The sequence below is a fragment of the Sciurus carolinensis genome, chromosome 5 (assembly GCF_902686445.1).
Source record: "Sciurus carolinensis chromosome 5, mSciCar1.2, whole genome shotgun sequence".
In the NCBI taxonomy this organism is placed as follows: domain Eukaryota; kingdom Metazoa; phylum Chordata; class Mammalia; order Rodentia; family Sciuridae; genus Sciurus; species Sciurus carolinensis.
In genome coordinates, this window is record NC_062217.1 from 67,181,803 (window position 1) to 67,201,060 (window position 19,258).

The following is a 19,258-nucleotide window of genomic DNA, read 5'->3' on the forward strand; positions in this document are numbered from 1 at the left end:
TTTAGAGAGAGGGTCTCTCACTAAGTTGCTTAGGGCCTAACTTCGAACTCAAGATCCTCCTGTCTCATCCTCCTGAATAGCTAGATTATAGGCATGTGCCACTCTCCCAGCTAAGAGCAGTTCTTAATTTTGATGTGTACTATATCACGTTTCTTTTATGGCAATTGCTTTCAGGGCTTTGTCTAAAAAATCTTTACCTGGGCTGGGGATATAAGTCAGTTGGTAGAGTGCTTGCCTCGCAAGTACAAGGCCCTGAGTTCAAATCCCCAGCACCGGAAAAAAAAAAAAAAAAATCTTTACCTGCCCCAAATTTACAATTTTAAATATTATATTTAGGCTTCCTTTCAAAGTAACATTGGTGTCCTAAGGTTCATTTCCATAACATGACCAAATTTTTAGCAACCTTTATTGAAACTTTCCTTTTCTTCAGTTCACTGCTTTGTTGCCTTTGTTAAAAAACAAATAATCATTTACATATGAATCTGTTTTGACTTCTGTAGTCTGCTTCATTGTTGTATTTGTCTTTATGCCAATACTGTATACTACTAGCTTGAGGCTGAGGTGTGATATTAAGTCCTAAAGTCAGGCAGTGTAAGTCTTCCAACTTCATCTTTTTTCAAAGTTTGCTTTGGCTATCCTTGGTCCTTTATATTTCCATATAAATAAAATACCAAAGATGTCTATGTCCCCATCTCTAGAAACTGTAAATATTTTACCTTATATGGCAAAAGTCTTTGTTGTTGTGGTTAATGACCCTGATATGAGATTATCCTAGAAACAATAGCCGGATGAGCCCAGTGTAATCACGAAGGTCTTTATAAAAGTAAAGGTGGATAAGGGGAGGTTTGGGGGTAGCAAAATTGATCTCATTATGTTATACACATGTATGAATATAAAACAATGAAAACCTGTTGTGTAGGTAATATGCACCAGTTTTTTAAAAAGTAAAAAAAAAAGCATGGGGATGGTATGGTATGAAAGCACAATTCAGAGAGAGTCGAAAGATGCCACACTGTTGGCCTTGAAAGTGGAGAAGAAACTGCTAAATAGGCATCAAAGCAATCTCTAGAAACTGGAAAAGACAAGGAAGTGGATTCTCCCTGAGACCCTCCACCCAGAACCAGCTCTATCAACACTTGTCTTTCAGCTCACTGAGGTAGGCTTCTGACCTCTAGATTTGTAAGATAATCAATTTGTATGGCTTTAAGCTACAAAGTCTGATAATGTTATAGCAGCAATAGGAAAGTAATATACCAGAACTCATGCAAATCAATGATTAAAAAAAAATAGCCCAATTTAAAACGTGGGCAAAAGGTTTTAAACAAACACAGCATAAAGAATGATTTGACTGGCCAAGTAGCACAATAAGATATTTAACAATATTATTCATGAGGGAAATTCACTTTAAAATCTGATGAGATATCGTTAGAAGCTTACCAGAATGGCTAAAATTAGAAAGATTGGCTACATAAAATATTGGTGGGAACTTGGAGCAATTGGCAGGTTTTATAGAAATAACCAATCTACACAATGATCCATTAATTCTATCCTAATTATTTACCCAAAAGAAAGCCTATATTTATAAAAAGATTTCTAGTAGAATATTCATAGGAGCTTTATTCATAATAATCAAAAACTGCCAACAACCCAGGTGTTTATCACAGAAAAATGTTTAAACAAACCATCATGTATTCATACAATAGAACTACTCTATGAAAAGAAATCAACAGTTGATTCACTCAACAACATGGCTGAACCCAAAAAACTTTTGTACTTAATCTAAGGCTTTGCCATAGATTTCATACTATCTGATTCAATTTATGTGAAGTTCTATAAGAGGTAAGATCAATCTGTGGTGAAAAATTCAGAATAGTATCATCTCTAGGGATGGTTGTCACCAAGAATTAACTGGGGATTTAGACATGAGGGAACATTCCAGCTTTTCTAATGTTCTGAATATATTAACAAGATTTGTGTTACTCACGTGTATATATTTCAAAACTTTTTTACGTTTTAAAATCCACTGAATAGTAGATTTAAGATTTGTACCTTTTACCATATATAATTTTATTTTTTAAAGACTATAAATAAATATTGAACCATTAATGATGAGTTTCATGTTAATTGTTGAGGGATGAAGTATGCAGACATCTGCAACTTTGAAATGCATTCAAAAAAATTCAGTAAATTCATGGATAGATACAGAGATGGATGGATATATGATAAACAAATGTAGTACAAATGTATAATTTACAGTCTACATGTTATGGTTATATACTACAATTCTTTTAATTTTTCCATATGTCTAAATGTTTCCTAAAATCTTTAGAAAAATGTGAAAATAAATCTTTTGCTATGATAATTAGGTTATTCTTTTATCAGTTTACATTAGAAATCAGAATATCCTAACTTTCTAAAGAATACTTGTTAATTAAACAAAATTTAAAATGTGTTGACCAGGCATGGTTGCACACAGCTGTAATCCCAGCAATTTAAGGGACTAAGACAGGAAGATCACAAGTTTAAGGCCAGCCTGGGCAATTTAGCAAGACCATGTCTCAAAATTAAAATAAAAAGAACTGGGGATGTAGTTTAGTGGTAAAGCATCTTCAATACCAAAAAATAAATAAGTAATAAAATATGCAAGCATATTCTTTTTTAGTACTAAAATGTGTACAGTTTTCTAAGGTTTACCATCTAAATCAGCTAATTTCAGCAGACATGAGGTCTTTATTAGGATGTAATCATAAAAACTATTATATCCTATTTACACTTTTTAGTTGTTGATGAATCGTTTTATTTATTTGTATAAGTTGCTGAGAATTGAACCCAGGGCTTCACACATGATAGGCAAATGCTTTACCACTGAGCCACAATTCCAGCTGGTCAGGCTGCAAATTGGTGCAACCACTATGGAAAGCAGTATGGAGATTCCTCAAAAAACTAGAAATAGAACAACAACCCAGTTATCACACTCCTCAGTATATACCCCAAATCAGCGTACTACAGTGACACAGCCTCATCAGTGTTTATAGCAGCACAATTCACAATAGCTAAGCCATGGAATCAACCTAGGTGCCCTTCAGTAGATGAATAAAGAAAATGTGGCATATATACATAATAGAATATTACTCAGCCATAAAAAAGAATGACTATAGCATTTGCTGGTAAAATGGAAGGATCTGGAAACTGTCATGCTAAGTGAAATAAATAAGCCAATCCCTTAAAACCAAAAGGTGGATGGTCTCTTTGATATATGGATGCTGACACACAACAAGCGGGGGAGGAGAAGAATAAAAGTTCCTGCTTTGAACCTTGGAAGGCATTTGTTATATTTCTCAGAACTCTCCTCTTTGCTTCTTGAATCACTATCACTTTTGTTGTCCCTTCTCCCTAACTCGGCCAGTACTTAACTGTACATGATTCTCCAGGGTTTTTCTCTTATCCTCTTCAGTTCTTACTTTACGTACCTATTTCCTTAACTTTAACTGCTGTCTATAAGCTAGTGATTCCCACTGGTTTCTGTGAAGTTCCTACAGTCATTGAAAATACACTATTTATTTGCATTTCTTCTTCCCTTCCTGAAACTTACTTTGTTTGTATTCTTGATCTTTTAATAAGGTTAAATTTTTCTCTAATCACCCAAAACTAGCTCTCATCAACCTTGATTTTTTTCCCTTGTTCTGTCTAGAGTGCCTCATCTTACCCTCACACTGATTCAAGTTGTCTAGAATGCAAGTTCCTTTCTTCATTGCTATTTGGACTGTCTCCACTGAAGTGTTACTATAATTTGTTATGAATTCTCTGTCACCGAACTAAGCAATCGTCTCCCCTATCATTGGATTTTTAAATTTTTGTATTTATTTTCATACAGTACTGGGGATTGAACCCAGGACCTTGAGCATGCTAGGTGGAATTTTTTTCTGTAGTATCAGCATCAGTAACAAAAATCCATTGTTCATGTCATCTTCCTATATTGATTATTGACTGTAAAATAAAATTCAGTCTCCCTAACCTAGCAAATAATATTGTAGTTTTCTGTTCACTGTTGGAACTAAGCATTTTTCTACTATCAGTGCTCTTCAGATTAACTCCAGCCATTTTTCTCATGATTTGTAAAACAACATACTTTACAAGTCTAGGCCTTTGCAAATACAATCCCTTCCTGCGCCTTGGCAAATATGTCTTCCCATACCTTCCTAATGACTTCTAGTATGGGAAATAGTGGCACTCAGAAAGAGTTCTGTGCTTCTAAGACATGTTGTTCAGATCTCTTTAGTAGTGTTCCTCATGTTGTATAGTGCATTGTTTTTATAATTAAATCCCTGCTACAGTAGTTACCCTGTGAATAATTAATCCATTAATTATAAAACTCAAATTTAGAATGTCCATACATATCTAATGTGGATTTTTAAGTTATTAACTAAATCTCTCCCCTCTGAATTTGCAGCCATTTAAGAGAGGGAAGTCAGATATGTATCTGAATGCTAGTCTACTTCCAATGTAGTTGAATTGGAGCTCATCCTGGATCTCAAGCTATCTGATAGCTGGTAACAATGTTAGGGATAGCATATATCATCTCTTCCACGTGTTCTTCCCAACTAATAATCCTATCTCTGAAAGCTGATCCTGATTTGCCATGAAAAGAACAAAATTAAAGGAAAACAGTTATGAATACTTCTAAAATCCTTACAGTGCTACAGAAGGCCCAGTCAGCAATTATGTGCACAACATATTGTGAATGATGCAAATAGTCAAGCTTCACTTATGATATGATATTTGGCTTCATTTAAAATCTGAAGTACTCCTGAATTTAGAGTCCTCATTTTAAACAGTAAACTGATCATTGTTGATAAATATTTTTAAACGTTTTTCTAATTCTTTGCTTTAATTCAAGCTAGTGAAACCTCAGTTTTTGTAATAATCAATGACTTTTTTTAAACCTTAACTTGCAGTAAAATTCATTGAACTGAATTTTTTTTTGCCCATAAAATGTTAACCTGTTGGGGCTGGGGAGATAGCTCAGTTGGTAGAGTGCTTGCCTTGCAAGCACAAGGCTCTGGGTTCGATCCCCAGCACTGCAAAAAAAAAAAAAAAAAAAAAAAAAAAAATGTTAACCTGTTAATTGAAAAAAAGTTTTTTTAGGATGTGGTGTGACAGTGGCAGAATTTACAAATAAATTATTTTCTCTGAACTTTTTCGAGTTACAAATTTCAGTCCATTAGTACATGCTTAGGAATACACATTTTATTCGGAGTATCCTACCTAAGTGTATAATTTTGCTATTGTAAGTTAAGATTAAGCTGTTATTTTGAGAAAATAATCTTTCCTAATTAATCGTCTTTTATCAAGAGAATTAACAAATTGGTATCATTGTTATATTTTATAGCATATATTTCTGTAAAAAGCCTTTGAATTCTTCAGAGTAATACATTTGTGTTGTGCTTTATAACAAGAAAGCTTAACATGTCATATGAGACAATTCCTGAATGCTTTCTAAAAAGTAAGTCAAACAAATCCAAACAGGGTATTCTTTAAGAAATATGCTCCTACTTGCAAATGGGCTGTTTGAGATACACATTAGCCCCTTTTAATGTTCTTTTGCTCCCTACTTCATTAATCCTCTTTTATTTTCACTTCTGCCATGGTTTTTAAGGGGAAAAAATATTTCACATCACAAACTTCAATATTTTTCAGTTGAAAATGAAGATGAGGCTGAAAGGATTCTTTTTTCCTATGGCTATGGTGCTAATGTTCCTACAACAGCCAAAAGACGACTAAAGCAAAGGTAAAATCAATATATATTTATCTTACTTATCTACTCAAGCTAAATGTAATTACATTATGCATTTTGATAATGTGCTCAGTTGAATGACAAAGTAACTTTGTTCTTAGTATACATAAATATTAAATTGCTCATGAAATACAGTAATTATCATGCATTTCATGTATATTTAAGTGAGTTTAATGGTTGGTATAATAGAGGTGTACGTTAGAATTTTCATAGAATTAAATTCAGTGATAAGAATGTCATTTTTATTTTATTTTTAAATGAATTTCAGATAATACAAATGCAATAATATTCAGGTTTGAACTAATTAATTACACTTTCCCTTTTTCCTTTTTTTTTTTAATTCACATGCCTACATTCCTTGACATATATTTTAGAGAAATAGAGTGATATAGTGGTAGCATATATATTGTGACTAAAACTATAAAATAAAAAACTTCTTGAAAACCAAGAAAATTTTTAGAAGATCCACTAGTTATCTGGTGAGATAACTTCAAAGGACACTTCAAAGGACACTAACAGAAAATTGTTACCTTCATTAAACAGTTTTCTAGTTGACCTACCTGATTTTTTTCCCTAACTCCACTTTCTCTAAATTGATACTGCTTTCCAAAAACATCTCACAGTTCCATTTGCTGTCACATCAAATCTGAATATTTCAGCGAGACTTCCAAGCCCCTCCATAATGTGGCCCCACCTCACCATCTTTATTTACCTCTCTACACAAAATGAGAGTAGGTACATCTCTCTGCCTCGTAAACATCAATTCTCTCTATACTACAGGAAAGCATTTCATTTATCTCATTAGCTATCATTTTCCATGGAATTTTCCCCACTAGGTGGAAAGTTCTTCAAGGTCAGCAACTGCATCTTTTTCTTGTTCTCAGTCTCCGTCTAGCTCAATGCAGGTACCTAGTAAGGGACTAGTTTCTTCATCTGCATATTTGGGAATTCAAAGCTTCTTGTTTATCTCTTATTTTTATATAAATTTATTTAGACATTTAGAGACATTACAAAAAAAGAAAGAAAAACAATCCATCTTACTTCTGATACTTCTATAGGAAGTTTGAAGTGATAACCCAAAGAATGAAATGTTTTTATGGTTATCTAAAGTGATATAGGGTATAGAACATTATAGGAAGTAACAAAAGGATGCTTAGAACTTTTGTCTTGTACTAGTTTAAACTGAATATTTACCAAATTTATTTCAGGGGTAGGTGAATAATTTGTAGCTAGAATGGTTGATTCTTTCTGGTGAAGATTCAGGTATTTGTAAATTATGTATAATTTGAAATTGGTAGTAGTCCTGTTCCTTTCTGATCCCTCCAGTGGCCACTATGAATGAACTAAGATATTTTTAAATTTTAAGTATGATTCTGCCTTTCAGTCCATTGTTGCCTAATGAAGAATAGAAGTATGGAAGTATAGTTTCATGGTAAGAGAGTTCTTGATCATCAGGAAATCATAGGTAAAATACTGAAAATTGGGAGTTTAATGGAAAAATTCCATTTTCTTCTCTATTTTAACATACGAATCCTTCAAAAGAATGTTTATTACAAGAAAGAAAGAATTTTGCTTTTGTAAATTTGCTTTCCTTAGCCCCAAATACTGAGTTCCTCTGAAACTGAAATCAATTATTGCTGCGATAGCTTACTGTATTTTAAAGAATTTCCAAAAACAGTAGTTGATTTCTTAATATTAAAAGATTTAAAGAACCACAACTGATTCATATTCCAAATAATCTTAACTGTCCAAATATTTCCAAAGATTTTATCACCGAGCTATCTATGTGCCTTGAACAAGTGCCTAATGGGTGTGCTATTAATATATCCTGCCAGCTGGTGCCAGGCATTCTTCTCATGGTGAGCCAGAGGGTTATTTTGAGGAAGTGTTTCTCAGGTCATCTAAACTGAGGGAAGGGAAAGTAAAGATATCCAAAGAGGGCATTTATACATTCCTGTATCCATTATTGAGTGACTACTGTATGCACAAAATTGACTAGTGGCACAAAAGATCCCACTTTAGGGTCTGATACATTTCCAAAGTTCAAAACGCACATATGTGATTTTGTAAGGGATATCTGCAAAGAAGGCAGAGACTTTGTGCTCGCTTTAAGTTTGTTAAAGACTAAAGCAAGATAGCCTTTGAGTGAATCCATACTTCATATTTGAAATTAAAGCAATGAACACTTAAGGTGAATTATATAGGATGACTCAGAACAGTAACTGAAGTATTTGCATAATAAAGTTTTCATTGTATATCAACCTAGACCAAAATATATCAAAATTTCAATGGAATTTAATTTCCTAACTACTACACAATATGTTCATCCATACTAAATTTGATTTTAAAATTTCATATTCATCATACAGAATTAGGTAGTTTAGGGCAGGAAGGAGGTTTCTGATTCTAAATATGTTTATTTTTAAAATTAGGAGAATTGTTAGTAATCCCACCATCCAAAAATACCACTTACAAGTTAGAAATTTATACATATACTTTCTTACATGTTTAGGATAGTGTGTATAATTTTCTAGTTTAACCTTTTTTTTTTTTTTTTTTTTGATATTAGGGATTGAATCCAGGGGCAAACTAACACTGAGTGATGTTCCCCAGCCCTTTTTATTTTTTTATTTTTCTGAAACAGGGTCTTGCTAAGTTGCCTAGCTTACCTCCAACTTGCAATCCTCTCCTTTACTTTCTTGAGAAGCTAGGATTATAGGTATGCACCACTATGCCCAGCTAATTCTAGCATTTTATCCTGAACATGTATTTGTCAATGAATTTTTTTTTTTTTTTTTTTTTTCCCTGGCACCAGGGATTGAACCCAGGGGTGCTTTTCCCCAGGTTTTTTTTTTTTTTTTTTTTGAAACAGAGTCTTGCTAAGTTGCTTAGGGCCTGATATTCCTCCTGCCTTATCCTCCCAAGTCATTAGGATTAGAGGTATATGCCACCACACCCTTGTTAATGAATATTCTTCAAGAAAGATCACTTTTAATGATTATTCAAAACTTTAAATTTTAGGACTTCTGTTTTTAAGTAGAATTCTGGTTAAGTGCCATATTACTATTAATAAATTAGACAGCCAGTGAACATTTTCATAAATTTCCTCTTGCTACCCAAAGAATAATATGAAATTAAAATGAGAAAATGGATGTGAAGTTCACTACACAATTCCTGACAAAGTAGGTGTTCAGTAAATGTTAATTGGTTATATCAGGTAATATGTTCTTAAAGTACATGGTTTATTTCGGAGGAAAAGTTAGGGTTCAAAAACCTTTCACTGGGCACAATTTGAGCATTCGTTTAAAATGATTTTCTTTTAAAATTTTAATGAGGGTTCTTGAAATATATGAAACATGAATGTAAAACTAATTTTAAGATTCAGTTTCTTTAATATCAATTTTTAAGATATAATGCCAATTTTCCATAAAGTAGTAGTATAATCAGTTTTTCTAAATTTGAAAAAGTAACTCCCAGGCATTGTTGCACACACCTGTAATCCCTGATTCTCTGGAGGCTGAGGCAGAATCACAAATTCAAAACCAGTTTGGACAATGTATAGAGACCTCGTCTCAAAACACACACACACACACACACAGAGAAAACAATAAACAAATTCCCCCAAATTTCTCTTAAATACGTTATCATGACTCAATAATAAAACTCATGCTTTAAAGTTTATAGGGATACAAACAAAAAAATTGTGTTAAATTCCTTCTGGAACATAGTTGTGAAAAATTAAAAGGGCTTATACAATTACAGTAGATTAAAATAAAATGGGCTCTTCTTGACTAAACTTGGACATCTGAAGTAATGCTTTTGTTTCAATAGTGACTATTTTGAAAAATAGCAAACAAGATTTCTGGTTGTGTGTTTTGATTGTGCTGCCACACTAAATGGGTGACTTCCAGGCACTAATGTGATTCTTACTGTGTGCCTCTGTGTTGTGGCTGATCTAAATGTTTAGGGACTTTTCTCAAAGTTTTAAACCATTCAGATTATAAGATACATTGCATACTATGGATCTTTCATTTTAGTTTCTACCTAGTTCTATAAAGAACTTTGTGTTGAAACTCTCACAGCATACTGATCTTCACAATAAAGGAAGAAAGTGCTGGAGAAACTGACGTTTTTAGGCATACTGGAAGTTTGTTTTCCTCTTCTTAATTGAGTTCTACTATCCACATTGCTCTATGATATTGTTATAAACTTACATGTAGTAATGGGAAGTACTGGCTGCCATTGACAGGTCTCAGAAATAATCTATTTGGAATTCAAGAAGTGTTGAAAAAGCTTAAAAGATAACCCTTAAGGGAATAATTTTACAAGTAACCAATAAAAATTTTGGTTTAATATTTAGACATGAAACTATACTCTTGTGATGTTAATTTCTAGTTGATGTCCAACTTAATCTTGGCATAGGTAAAAATCACACAGCGTTTAATACAATTACAAAGAAGTATTATGTTATACCTACTTTAATGTCCCAGTAAATAGTCTTGTGGAAGTATTGCTTTCTTGAGAAGTTCATTGCATTCTAAATCAAAAAATAACCTTTAGCAAGAGTCATTTTCCCTATTTGTGGTTACTCTTTATATAGAACTTGAAAAGGACTTACTCTTGTTTTCATTGTGTGTACGTTGTCTTTTGGAGACAAACTCAATTGTAGTTGAAAAATTCTTCATTTGTCTCACTTTGAATTTCACTTCCCACTGTTAATATCCCAGATTTCTGTACAGGATCCACCTATATCAAATCACTCACCAAAGCAGTATGCCACATTTAAAGATTAACAGGTTGAATAAAAGAGGTCAGTTGGTATGTGTCATTTGTCTTCTTCCCTTATTAACTTTATGTACTTTGTTTATTGCTAATTCGATGCCTCAATGTACTTTAATGTTAAGGTTCTGCAACCTTGGAATATGGTTTCTAGCACTATATTCACTAGGACAAAATTCCACCAAAGCAGAGTCCATCAGGGAGTGTTTATTAAGTGTCCACTCTGTTCAGCTCTGTTGTTAGGTACTTCAAGGAATAAGACCCCTGCCATTATATGAGTTCTGTTAATGGAAAAAAGATTAACACACATGAAAGAATATCAAGAAATACTTCAGTATATGTAAGTTGGCTGTACCATGTGCTAAACTATGTCAATCAGAGGAATAGAGATGATGTTCGAAGTGGAGGAAATGGAACTTGAAGGAAACCTTTCAGGAAAAGTTGGGCTCACAAATAGTGGAAGACCTGATCTTCAGATTGGAGTACCTACAGCAGAGGGAACATACAGAACATTTATGGGAGATTAAATAGAGTGGACATTAAATGGAAAATAAAATTGGTTCTGGTGATATGATAGAGAACCTTGACATTTTTAAGTAATTTATATGTAGATTAGAATTCACCATGTGAGTAAAATTGAAAGTGGGTAGGAAAAGGATATAAATATCAATTAAATGAGTAAAAAATACAAATGACTGACAAACATTTCCATGTAAGGAAAATTAATTTAAAACAGTATTCTACTGTTTATTCAAAAGGTTAGCAAAACTTTTAAGATTAATGAATACCCAGTATTGGTTAGAGTATAAAAAAACAGAAAATTTCATAAAGTTAATTTGCTCAATAATTAATTACTGCCAGATGCAGTGACACACATCTATAATCCCAGTTATGCAGGAGGATCATAAGTTCAAGGCCAGCCTGGGCAATTTAAGTGAGATCTTCTCTCAAAATTAAAAAAAAAAGCGACTGGAGATATAATTCAGTGGTAGAGCACCCCCCCACCGGTTCAGTCCCCAGTACTACAAAAATATGTAGGTACATAATATATATATACACTATACATCTTTAGCTTTTCATAGTTAATATTGTACTATTTCATGTAAAATGTGGAAACCTTGCAAACATACAACTTCTTTTACCATCTCCCTGCCTTTTTTTTTTTTTTTTTTTGCAGTGCTGGGGATCGAACCCAGGGCCTCATGCTTGCTACCCACTGAGCTATCTCCCCAGCCCTCCCTGCTTTTATTTTTAATGGTTGTCAAATGTATAACATCGATGTTAGAAACCCACAAGATGTTGTTATCATTTTTTATTCCACAAAGAAGTCTTAAAGAAATTAGCAGGAAAAAATAACATTAGTTATACTTAAATTGGTTGTGCTTAAATATATTTTAGTTATATTTTAATGAAATTTAATACAGTTATATTCTTAATAATCTAAGTATAATAATTTCTAACCTTTTAATGAAAGATCTTGCTATTTTTATTCCTGTCCTTTTCTCTTTTTCTTCCTTTTGGGGGCATGCCACATTAATAGGCTAAATGGGGCTTTTAGGGAAACCTGAGAATTTGAATACCAATTTTGATATATCCATAAGGAAATATATTCTATTATTCTTACTAGTGACTTAGATGTGAATTTTTTAAACATAGTCCCTTTATATTGGATACTAATGGTAACTTCCACATGCTCACCATGATGCATCATAAATGACATCAAGGTTAAAATAATAGTCACAGTTCTTCCTTTCAGCATCAGTTCCTAGAAATTTTTCACATTGAAATTGTACTATAAGCTACTTAAAAAAAAAAAAAAAAAAAAAAAAAAAAAACAGAACTGTAGAGCACGTTTATAAGCAACTTCAAGACATCACAAGATACCTTTCTTCCTTTGAATTGATTTCCTCACTTAGAATCCCCTAACCAAAATCAGGAAAAATCTTATTAGAAGAAGGTACTCCTAGTGTTAGGGCTTACACCCTACCATACAAAGAATTTCCTAAGTCAGTAGTTGATGTCATATATTTTTCATTAGTAAGTAATATCACCATATTTTCATAAGAGCATTATTTAATTGCAAGATTAAACAAAAAGCACCCAAACCAAATGAGCAATTTTGTATTACTAAATTTGATGTCTTCAAGCCATTATCTTCTTCAGAATATTTGTAATAGGTGACCTTTGCATCTCATTATTTCTTTTATCTCTTTGTATAAAATACAAATTTTTATTTGCATAAAATCCCATCTTATCCATAACTGTATTTCTATATAATTGTATTTGATTGGGTTCATTACTCTATACTGAATGTTAAACAGATTTGGCCTGTGCCTTTAACATGTTTGTTAGAAATTACTACATACAAAATACCCTGATGCTAGGCTCTGTGGAAGACAGAACTTATACCTAACATATATGAAGGATGAGAAGGATAGAGACAATGAAAATGTGAATTAAGATAACTCCAAAGTTTTTAAATTAGCCCAACAAAAAACTGCTAGTGATATCAAATACTGATGCTTGCAAACATGTACTAGAATCAACAGATTTAAAATGTAAATATAATGCAAAATTAGCATTAAGACTTATTTGTAGAGATCTTATTTTATAGTCAAATTAGAACTTGTCTGGTACATTTACTTTGGGTAATGAAAAACAGGATACCTACCCATAAACATAGTCTTTAAAAATCTATTTTTAAAATAGAAAGAAACGGCAGTTTAGTGGCTCCCCAAGACTGGTGGGGGTTGAGGGCAGGAAGCATTTAATGGGGAAGAAGGGGGATTAACTGTTAATGGGTACAAAGTTTCTTTGGGGGGTAATGAAAATGTTCTAAAATTAGGTTATAGTGATGGTTGCACAACTCTATGCTAAAAACTATTGATTTATACATTTTAAACGGGTATGCTTTTTGTATATTAGTCACATAGCAATAAAGTTATGCATCAATAAAGTTGATTTTTAAAAAGCCAAAAATGAGAACTATATGTCTTTTCCATCTCTAACTTCAGCTGATGGTTAAGGCACAATGTGCCAGTTGAACAGATAGATAGTATCTTAGGTCTAAACAAAGTAGACAATTCACTATATAAACTTCTATCAGAACTCATCATTTTTATTTGTTTTTAGAAATAGATGTGCAGAGTGATATTTAGTGTGGTTTGCAGAGATTTGTCTGCTTTCCTTTGTCTGATGTTAGGAAATGTCAAATATATGATAGAATTGTTTCTATCCTGCAATTTTACTTAGAGAAAAGATACCTTGACATTGTAAAATATCTTGTCTTCTTGTATTCCATGGATTCTACAATTCATAGATTAATAAATTAACTAACATAGAACTTGAAAATGTAATAAATATAGAAACTTTAAGTTATTGGAAATACAGAGAGGTCTTTGGGATCGACATGTCTTAACATCAGTAGTAGTACTTTAAAGAATTATGTATTTTCCCCCATAGTTAAAAGGAATGAAGCATTTTTTTCTTTTCTTTTTTTTAAATAACTTTATTTTTTATTTTTTTCTTAAGATTGTTTCTTAATAGTGGATTTGGAACATTTTACATTTAATTTTAAATACAGAAAGAATAATAAGTTGTGATAATGCAGATCATCAGAGAGATGATTTCTTTACCTTTACCATAGACATTTTCTAAGCTTTATACATCTTTTCCTTCTGTACTTTGAATATAAAACCTATTCAATTGTAAAATACATTATGTTATCTGAGGTAAACACTGATGCTTTTCAAAGTGCCAGCGCATTATTGTTCATAATATTTCAACTAATTTCCTGATCTGTTTGTAATTGGGAAATTTTTATAAAAATGGGGAAAAGCTATCTTGTGGTCTTTTCAAGCAAGAGTCTTCATTTTATAGCAAGAGCTAGAAACCATTACTGCAGTAATCAATATATCACAGTTATATTATGGAGATTTTGATCGACTTTCAGAATTCTGAGTTGTTGGGGTCTTGTTCTTCCATTGGTTTAATATTTATCCCATATTTTTTCTCTTAATAATTAAGTATTATAAGGAAACAATAAGTTTTCTAGCACACAAACACATTTTGAATATTTTAGATACCATTCCAGTTTACAAGCATTAATTTTCTCATTTCATTCACCTAGTGTCCACTTGGCAAGAAGAGTGCTTCAGTTAGAAAAACAAAACTCGTTGATTTTAAAAGATCTTGGACATCAAAAGGACCAAGTAACACAGCTTTCACAAGAGGTAAATAACTTAAACAAAAGAAACATGTATAAAGAAACCCAGTATTCATTTTAATTCTTTATAACTCCTTTGTTTATCTTCTGAGCAGTTTTAAAATAAACTGCTAGTACAAAAAGATTTCACAATTTATGAAACTAACTGAAAGTTAAGGCCCTATAAAATAACTTACGATGTATGGCAAAACTAAGAACAAAAAGGAGATTAAAGTGCCCAGACTAAGTATAAATGCAGACTAGACAGACAAAGCTTTGATTTCTGAAAAGTCAACTGGCAAAACAAGTTTAGCAATTTTTGGTGACATTTTAAGTTTTCCACTCAGTTTTTAAGAAGATTTGCTCTTTATTTCTGTGTTCAAAAAAAAAAAAAAAAAAATTATCTATTATTAAACACACTGAACTTTGTTTACACTTTAAAAATCAGGTTCATGTCTGCCATTTGCTTTAGCATTGTATTGTTATTTAAAGAATATTTAGAGAGGTCACATATCATTTTAATACCTATTTTATTATTTTTAGTTAACATCTAATTAGTTTTTTCTGTGCTTTTGAAATTCAAGTCATAAAACAAAACCAAAGTTGCCACCTCACTAGTGTTCCTTTTATTTTCTGATCTTCAACATAACCAGTTTTTTAGGCTAATATTTTAAAACTTTAAGAGCTTTATTTACTCGTATTAGGGGGATTTTAAAGATAGATTAAATGCTATTGATATATACTAAGTAGTCTTTGGTTGGTTTTTTTCTTGTTATTGTTGTTGGTTTTTGTACGGGAATTGAACTCAGGGACTTTTACCCACTGAGCCATATCCTTAGCCCTTTTTTATATTTTGTTTAGAGACAAGGTCTTGCTGAGTTGCTTAGGATCTCTTTAAGTTGCTGAGGCTGACTTTGAATTCCCAGTCCTCCTGCCTCAGCCTCTTGAGCCCCTGGAATTATAGGCATGTGCTACCACGCCCACCCTAGCCCCTTTTTTTCTTTTTTAAATTCTTTATTTTGATACATGGTCTCACTGAGTTGCTTAGGGCCTCATTAAGTTACAGAGACTGACTTTGAACTTGCCATAATCCTGCCTCAGCCTCCCAAATTGCTGGGATTACAGGCATATTCTTTGTTTTCATAAGAGTATGTTCATATTTACCCTTTATAGTATCTTCTATTAAAGTACATTTAATACAACAACATTAAGAGAATTTCTGTCCTAAAATTTCAAAAGCAATATATAAATATTTCATATTGCTCCAGTGCCTGGCAAAGAATTAATGATCAGAGTAGATGCAGTAGTGTGCTGATAAATGCTAACAACCAGCTTTCCAAGAGGGGTATAAGGGAGGACTGTTATTTGTAGCATTTACTCATATTTGTGATATGACTTACTATAAGCTGCCAACATGTTACTGAACAGAGATGAGAACAGAAATGCTCAGCAGCACCTTTTTATATAATGTTTGTACCATATAGATAAACATATATATATAAACTCAAAATAGATGATATTAAAATAATTTAAAATGTAGCCAGGAGTAGTGGCATACAACTGTAATCCCAGCAACATATGGGAGGTGAGGTAGGAAATCACAAATTTGAGGCTAGCCTCAGCAACTTAGCAAGGCCCTGTCTCAAAGTGAAAAGAATTAGGCTGGGGATATAGCTTCAGTGGATAGAGTGCTTGCCTCATAAGTACAAGGTCCTGGGTTCAATCCCCAGCACTGAAAAAAAAAAAAAAAAGTAAAAAGAATTGATATAGCTTAGTGGTAAAGCACCCAGTATGAGGAAAAGAAAAACTAAAAATTGATGAATTTTGAGTACTTGTTCCCTTTGTTTTAATAAAATTGATTCTATTATAAATATAAACTGCTTAATTTTTAATTATGGTTGAATTTAACAACCAGCTCACCAAAGTCCTAAAACTTTACCAGTTATCTCTTTTTTTTCTTTCTTTCTTTTTTTTTTTTTATTATTGTAAACAAATGGGATACATGTTGTTTCTCTGTTTGTACATGGTGTAAAGGCATACCATTTGTGTAATCATAAATTTACATAGGGTAATGTTGTTTGATTCATTTTGTTATTTTTTCCCTTCCCCCCCCACCCCTCCCACCCCTCTTTTCCCTCTATACAGTCCTTCCTTCCTCCATTCTTGCCCCCCTCCCTAACCCTAACTCTAACCCTTATACTAACCCCTCCCACCCCCCATTATGTGTCATCATCCACTTATTAGCAGTCTCATCAATGTTCTTAGCTGCTCAGTTCACAGTAGCCAGATTGTGGAACCAACCTAGATGTCCTTCAATTGATGAATGGATAAAGAAACTGTGGTATATATATATACAATGGAATATTACTCAGCCATAAAGAATGATAAAATTATGGCATTTGCAGGCAAATGGATGAAACTGGAGAATATAATGCTAAGTGAGATAAGCCAATCTCAAAAAACCAAAGGACGAATGATATCGCTAATAAGTGGATGATGACCAGTTATCTTTTATAAGATGCTACAGCCCAACTCCAGCACATCAGTGGGTAAAAGCAGAAAAGGATAGATAAATAAATGAATAAACAAAGAAACAGATGAAACCTGGTACTTTGGCACACACAGGCAATCCTGGCTACTCAGAGGCTGAGGCAGGAGGATCACAAGTTTAAGGCAATTTAGTGAGACTTTGTCTTAAAAAATAAAGACTGTGAATTTAGCTCTGTGGTAGATGTTCCTGGGTTCTATCCCCAGTACTGAAAAAAAAAAAAAAAAAAAAGATGAAAAAGACACAGAGGATACCTTTGTTTACTGATATAGATAATTTATCAAAATACTTTTTTAAAAAGTATTATTATATATTATAATAACTTATAGCACCTACTTTTATAAAATAAAATATTAAAATACTCCAGTTAATTAAAATGAGAATTTCTTACATCATTACCCTGTGTACATGTATGATTACATTAATGGTGTGAATCTACATCATGTACAACCATAGAAATGAAAAGTTGTACCCCATTTGTATACAATGAATCAAAATGCAGTCTGTAAAAATAAAAAAATTTTTTAAAAATAAAATGAGAATTTCTAAATATGCATATGCTCATATATAAATTGTTGGGAAAAAATATAAGAAATTAAGTGCTCTCATAATTTAGTACAAAGCAGCTCTTGTTTGTCCAGAATGGAGACTGAACCCAAGGCACTGTACCACTGAGCCAAGTCACCACCCCTTTTTTAATTTTGAGACAGAGTCTTACTAAATTGTCCAGACTGACCGAAAACTTGTGATTCTCCTGCCTCAGCCTCAGAGTAGCTGGGATTGCAGGCATGCACCACCAGGCCCAGTTTATATGAAGCAATTTCAAAATCTGTGCCTTTTTGAGGAAAAGGCTTTAATACTGAAATATTTATGATGTGGGATGGTATGATGTCTTAAAATATTCCATGAGAATAAGAGGATAAAATAAAAATCACAAAATGTAGCTAATGTTTAAAGCTGACTGACTTTTACATATAGCTTCATTATTTATTTCTGTGTTTTTGTGTAATTTTGAAATTTTTTTTTCATTACATATTTGGAGAATCAGTAACTGCATATCAAAGGATTTTTACACTGATGGAAGTATGTAATTTTTCCCTTAACACTGAAAACAAAAATGTTTGGAATATTCCATGGATTTTAATTCTTTTTTTTCCTGGCTCACAAAAATATCATATTGTTTAAATTAAAAGTATTTACATAAACTAACTGAAAGATGATAATATTTGGATCACTTACTATCATAAAATTTTCATGGTAGATGGTTAAAAAATAGAGAAGGAAATTCTCAGGATCTGTGTGCTTTGGTTAAATATTTAAGGTTAAATATTTAAACCAGCTTAGAGTTTTTGAGACTAATACAAGGATGAAACTCATAACTAATGCTAGAATTACCACTGATTTATTTGCTGTTAGGATTTCTGAGATTATACATGAATGAATTGCCAAAATGACAATGCTAAGTAATAATCAAAATGGGGAATAAAAAGAAAACATTCTTTTTTAGTAGCCTTTATTGAAGTATAATTAACATACACTAAATTGCACATATATGAAGTACATAAGATAACTGTGACATATACTTGGATATATATCCCTGTGAAATTGTCGCCACAGTGAACATAACAAATACATAGATTTCTAACAAAACTGTCCCTCAGAATCCTTCCCTCCCAACTTTCTTCATCCTAGTCCCCAAGCAACCACTGATTAGTTTTCCTATAGATTATTTATTTCCTAGACTGTTATGTAAAAGGAATCATATGGTATGCATGTACTTATTTTTAACCTGTCTTCTTTCACTGTAGGTATTTTAAGATTCACCATAGTTCATTGCTTTCCATTGCTGAATAACATTCTGTTGTGTGGATATACCACAGTTTATTTATTTATTTAAATTTTTTTTTAGTTGTTGATGGACCTTTTATATGTG

At 32.4% G+C, this 19,258-nt stretch overlaps 1 protein-coding gene across 1 annotated transcript in view; it reads left to right on the plus strand.

Annotated features, from left to right (window-relative positions):
- Window positions 1-19,258, plus strand: part of Pibf1 (progesterone immunomodulatory binding factor 1) — a 234,411-nt gene that overhangs the window by 141,648 nt on the left and 73,505 nt on the right. Inside the window, exons 13-14 of the mRNA XM_047553407.1 lie at window positions 5,698-5,788; window positions 14,703-14,805. Coding sequence (XP_047409363.1) covers window positions 5,698-5,788; window positions 14,703-14,805 — 194 coding nt within the window. The remainder of the gene's footprint in view (window positions 1-5,697; window positions 5,789-14,702; window positions 14,806-19,258) is intronic.